This window comes from Orycteropus afer, unplaced genomic scaffold, assembly GCF_000298275.1.
Source record: "Orycteropus afer afer isolate SDZICR_OR568_19922 unplaced genomic scaffold, OryAfe1.0 scaffold00776, whole genome shotgun sequence".
Lineage (NCBI taxonomy): Eukaryota > Metazoa > Chordata > Mammalia > Tubulidentata > Orycteropodidae > Orycteropus > Orycteropus afer.
Window position 1 is genome coordinate 158,939 of NW_006922363.1, and position 5,374 is coordinate 164,312.

The 5,374-nt window shown below is 39.5% G+C and overlaps 1 protein-coding gene across 1 annotated transcript in view; it reads right to left on the reverse strand.

The window, feature by feature from the left end:
• The window catches only part of OPHN1 (oligophrenin 1), a gene marked incomplete at its 3' end in the record, with an annotated part of 597,264 nt that overhangs the window by 26,325 nt on the left and 565,565 nt on the right, over window positions 1-5,374 (reverse strand). Inside the window, exon 20 of the mRNA XM_007957689.1 lies at window positions 3,846-3,993. Within this exon, the coding sequence (XP_007955880.1) occupies window positions 3,846-3,993 (148 nt within the window). The remainder of the gene's footprint in view (window positions 1-3,845; window positions 3,994-5,374) is intronic.

A 5,374-nucleotide genomic window follows, 5' to 3' on the forward strand; every position in this document is an offset into this window, starting at 1 on the left:
CAGCTTCTCACAGCAGATTCCACCATGGAGTTGATTATCAGTCTCATCATGGGGAATACTACATCCAGCTGCCCAGCCACTCAACTAGGCCCAGCCAAGTTGACACACAAACTGAACTACCACACTTAGCAAATCTCTACACCTATAGGATAATTGAAAACATATGTCTACACAAAAAATTATATATGAATATTCACAGCAGTATTATTCTTTATTGTCAATAATTGGAAACAACCAAACGTTTGATGAATGAATAAAAAAATGTTGTAAATACATATAATGGAATGTTATCTGGTAATAATAAGAAATGAAGTGCTGACACATGCTATTACATAGATAAACCTTGAAAACATTATGCTACATGAAAGAAGCTAGCCACAAAGACCACATATCGTATGATTCACTAATATGAAAGGTCCAGAATAGGAAGATACAGAGAGACAGAAATGTTAGTAATTTCTAGAGACTGAGGGAAGGAAATAATGAAAGGTGAATGCTAACTGGTATAGGGCTTATTTTTGAGGTGATAAAAATGTTTTAAACTTATATAGTGATGATTATTGCACAAATTTGAGAATATACAAAGAACAACTGAATTGTACACAGTAAAGAGTGAATTTTAGGCTATATGAATTATATTGCAATAAAAAATTGAAAAACAAAAGCAATGTCTAGACTGGGTCTCCCCACTGGCGATCTGGCACAAAGCCCTCATCACATAGTGCGGAAGACCAAGAGCCATAGAAAGGAAATGAGTGGCTCAAGTCACTCAGCAAGCTGTTGGCTAAGCTGAAATTAGACTCCAGGTATCCTGAAACCCGGTTCATTCATTTATTGCACAGGCACTGTGCTATTTTTTACAGGTATAATATGAAAAACAAAAACAAAAACAAAAAAAACCAAAGTTCCTACTGCCATAGAGGTTATATTTTATGTGTATTTAAAGAGATTATGAATGAAAATTTTAACAAATTTATTCCATAAATATGATATTAGAGAGCAACAGAGTAGGATTTTCATGTTTCCTTCCATTTCCCCCCGAATATCAGCTCATTTCCTCTATGAAAACTGAGCAATCCCTTTCTCTTCATTATTCTTTATAGATTCATTAATTCATTCAAAAATTTTTTACTGAACACATGCAATATGTACAAGGAATTGTTCTAGGGAAGATAGAATGGATCTTACACTTTAATGGGAAAAACAGATAATAAATATATGAAAAAATAATGGGAGGTGATACGAATGAAGTAAATGTGAAGGGACAGGGAGTGATTGAGCAAGGAGAAAAAACTATTTATTTAGAGTACTCAGAGGTCTTTATGAGGAGTGATATTTAGCAATGATCTGAGTAACAGAGTATTCCTTTGGAACATCTGGAGAAGAAAATGTTTAGGGCCAAGTGAATAGCCCTCAAGTAAGTTTTGCACATAAAAGGAAGAGCAAAACCAACAAGGTTAGAAGAGAGACAGCAAAGGGGGCAGTGGGACAGTGAAGTTCAAAAATAAATGTCATTCAAGGGACAAGGTTGTAGTCACTTCTCAGCCACAGCCAGCTACCCAGAAGGAGCAAGTGGTTGGACCTGTGGGCTTGAGACCATAGTTGCAGGGGACATCAAGCTCAATTGGCATAACATACTATACAAAACATTGTTCCATATCCTACTTTGGTGAGTAATGACTGGGATCTTAAAAGCCTGCAAGCAGCCGTCTAGATGGAACAATGGGTCTTTCCTCATTCAGAGCAAAGAAGAATGAGGAAAACCAAAGATTCATGGAAACAATTAGTCCAAGTGACTGGTATACCATGAACAATTAGTTCAAGTGACTGGTATACCTCAGCCTATACAACTATGAGACCAGAAGAACTAGATGGTGCCCGGCTACCACTGTCAACCACTAGGAGGGGGATCTCTGTAGGAGATCCTGGATAGAGTGGGAGAACAATGTGGAACAAAACTCAAAATCATTAAAAAAAAAAAAAAAAAAAAAAGGGACCAGGTTTGCTGGTCTGACAGAGCCTGATGGAACCACTGTGACTATGCCCTGGAACTGAACTCACCCCTGTGGCTTCCAGCCAAACAAAAGACAAGCATATGAGCTGAACATTTGCATTAGGTAGATACATTCCTTGGAGAGATCAATCATGGGAGAATAGAGGGGCTGTGCACAAGAAGACAGCTCGGGGGCCAGGAGTGCATGGAGGGAAGGACATAGGGAAGAGGTAACTATGGGGAGGAAGTGGGAGGGGAGCTGTTGCAGTGTGGGAAATTGAGATCAATCATGGGAGAATAGAGGGGCTGTGCACAAGAAGACAGCTCGGGGGCCAGGAGTGCATGGAGGGAAGGACATAGGGAAGAGGTAACTATGGGGAGGAAGTGGGAGGGGAGCTGTTGCAGTGTGGGAAATTGTAGTCAACGTCATGAGACAAAGTGTATGTGAGCTGCTGTATGGAAAGTGAATTTGCTCTTGTAAACTCACCCAAATCACAGCAAATAAATAAATAAATAAATAAATAAATAAATAAACACCATAGAGGTAAGCCAGGATCATATAATGCAGTAATGTAGAGTAAAATGTGAATTTTATTCTAAATATGAAGAGAAGTCATGGGAAATGTGGAGCAAGGAAAAGACTATGATTTGACTTACATTTTTAAAATGATGTATATTTTAATGGCTGCTGGGGAGAATGGAATATAGACAAGAAGGAAAGCAAGAATTAAGAACCACACAAGAAGCCCAGGTAATGTGCTGGATAAGTGCTTGGCTGACAACCAAAAGGCTGGGAGTTCCAACTCACTAGTCAGGAGAAAGATGTGGCAGTCTACTTCTGCAAAGACTACAGCTTTGCAATCCGTACAGGGCACTTCTACTCTGTCTGACAAGATCACTATGAGTTGGAATTGACTCAACAGCCACTGAGGTAGTGATACAAAGTAGTTGTTGTTGTTATGTGCCGCCGAGTCGGCCCCGACTCATAGCGACCCCTCCTTGGGTTTCCGAGGCAGTATCACTACGGAAGTACGATTGCCCAACCTTCCTTCCGAGGAGTGGCTGGTGGGTTTGAACCACCAGCCATCTGGTTAGCAGGCAAGTGTCTGGGAACTCCTAACATTTAGCAGCTGGGAAGAGAAGGAAACTAGCAAGGGAGATGGGCATGGAATGAATGCTTAAATGAGGTAGAATAAGAATTTGGCATTTTAAAAGACAAATGAACAAAATCTTTCAAAGAGGAGGAGTTAGCCAACTGTGCAAATGCTGCTGAGAAGTTGAATATGGTGAGGACACTGGAGCAGTTATTTGATTTGGTCATATACTTACTGGTAACCTTGAAAAGACTAGTCTCTATATTAGCAATTATTCCAATGAATGGCATTTCTTTGTTTGTATATCTATCTCTCCCTCTAGCCTATATGTTTTTGTGAGGCCAGGGACTATCACTTAATTCTACCTAGCACCTAGTACATACTGGGCACAAAGTAGGTATTCAATTCATGTTAGCCAAGTCTGAATTTAAAATCTCAGAATATTAAGAAAGCCCCTTGCTCATCCATTTCAACTCATTGAGGCACAGATCTAAGAACATCTTGGATCCTCCACTGGTCTCCTGAGAAATCATGATAGCTTCATTTCCAAGCTCATTCCTGTCCTATTTACTTTTAAAGGACCAATTCTCTCTCTGGAAACAAACTGTCCAAACTCTGCTCCCCTTGGCTGCTTTTAAACTCAGGAACCAGGAAAGGTTTTCAGTGTGGAGAAAAATGGGTACTCCCCCACCTCAGCCCTTCAGTATCCTTCTGGGTCTAATTAACATTCAGCAGCTAAGGGTAACCTCAGTACTGACCTTCACTTTCATCCAGGGATGAAGTATAGAAAACTGTCCTTTCCCGCAGCACACGCTTTGAAATTGTGATTGGTTTATGTCTTCTTGCTGTTATCCGAGGTGGAGGCACTGGGGGTGCAGTGCTTTCCTCAGGTGGACCTGAATAGATCTGTGGTGGGGGAAGATATACAGGAAACAATCAGAAAGATCAGTTTTTATTTCCCTAATGCTACCTACAAATTGATTCTTGCCAGGATTATATCTAGAGTTGGATATACTAATACTAATATGACTAAAGGAATTAGAGGGTTTTCTTAATCATTCTAGTGATCAGTAAGTATTTAGAGAATACCATTCTTGAGGCACACAGGACCTATCACTCCCCAATGTGGAGGGAAACATGAAGACAAAAGTCTGCTGCAACATCAGCCCTGGATTTTCCACTTCCTGTCTGGGAGACCTTAGGCAAGTTATCTCCCTTCTCTAAGCCTCAGATTCCTCATCTGTAACATAGGGTTTAAGAGCTTCTACCTCACAGAATATAGTGAGAATCAAGTGAAAAGGATTGTCAAGGTGCTTTGTATGGGTGGAGGGTGATGATGTGAAAGGAGACTCATATGCACATATACACAAATGGATTCAATATTTTAACAGCTACCAAAGAAGCTGGTTACATTGTTTGCCTCAAGGTAGGAGTAATGGGTGGCTGGGGTAAGGATATCTTGTTGTCCATTTTAAATCTCATATTGTATGTACATTACTTATTCAAAACTAAATTAAAATAAAATAGAAAAGCAAAATCAAAATGTCTTGGAAGCTGCAAAGTGTGCTGGAGGAATGAAGGAGCAGCTGTGATTAAATTTTACACAGTGCCTTATATGTACTTGAGGATCTTCCTCTATCTGGTGACTGACCTTTTAATCAGAGCTCACATACTTTAGGAAGACACACATATCTGGTGAGGGAAGAAGGGAACCACTTCCCAGCCAGTAGGAATAACTAAATCAACCCTGATTTTATTAGGAAAGAGTCAACATAAGTTGTATAATCCTGGGACTTACATAACAGGGAAGACAAAGCAAGTCTGAATAAGGGCTAGATGATGATAAAGAACAACACAAGATCAATCACAAGGCAGCAAGGTTCATGAAATAGAGAAGTGGGAATATGACATAGGAACAAGCAGATGAATATTTTTTTTCTGTCACTGAAGTTAATATGTGACCTCTAGTTAGTGGTTTACCCTCCTTTCCCCACCCACCCCTGGTAACCATAAAAGAGAACTTTTCTTGACTTTTTACAATAATGATCTCGTACAATATTCATCTTTTTGTGACTAATTTAACTCAGCATAATGGGCTCTAAGTTCATCTACGTTATGACATATTTTGTAGATTCATCATGGTTCTTTAACGTTGTGTGTATGTACCATAGTTTGCTGATCCATTCCCCTGTTAAAATACATTTAGGTTGTTTCTATCTTTCTGCTATTGTGAATAGTCAAATAAAGGAAGTTTGAGGCCATACAGTTCCAGGTCAGATTCCTAGTT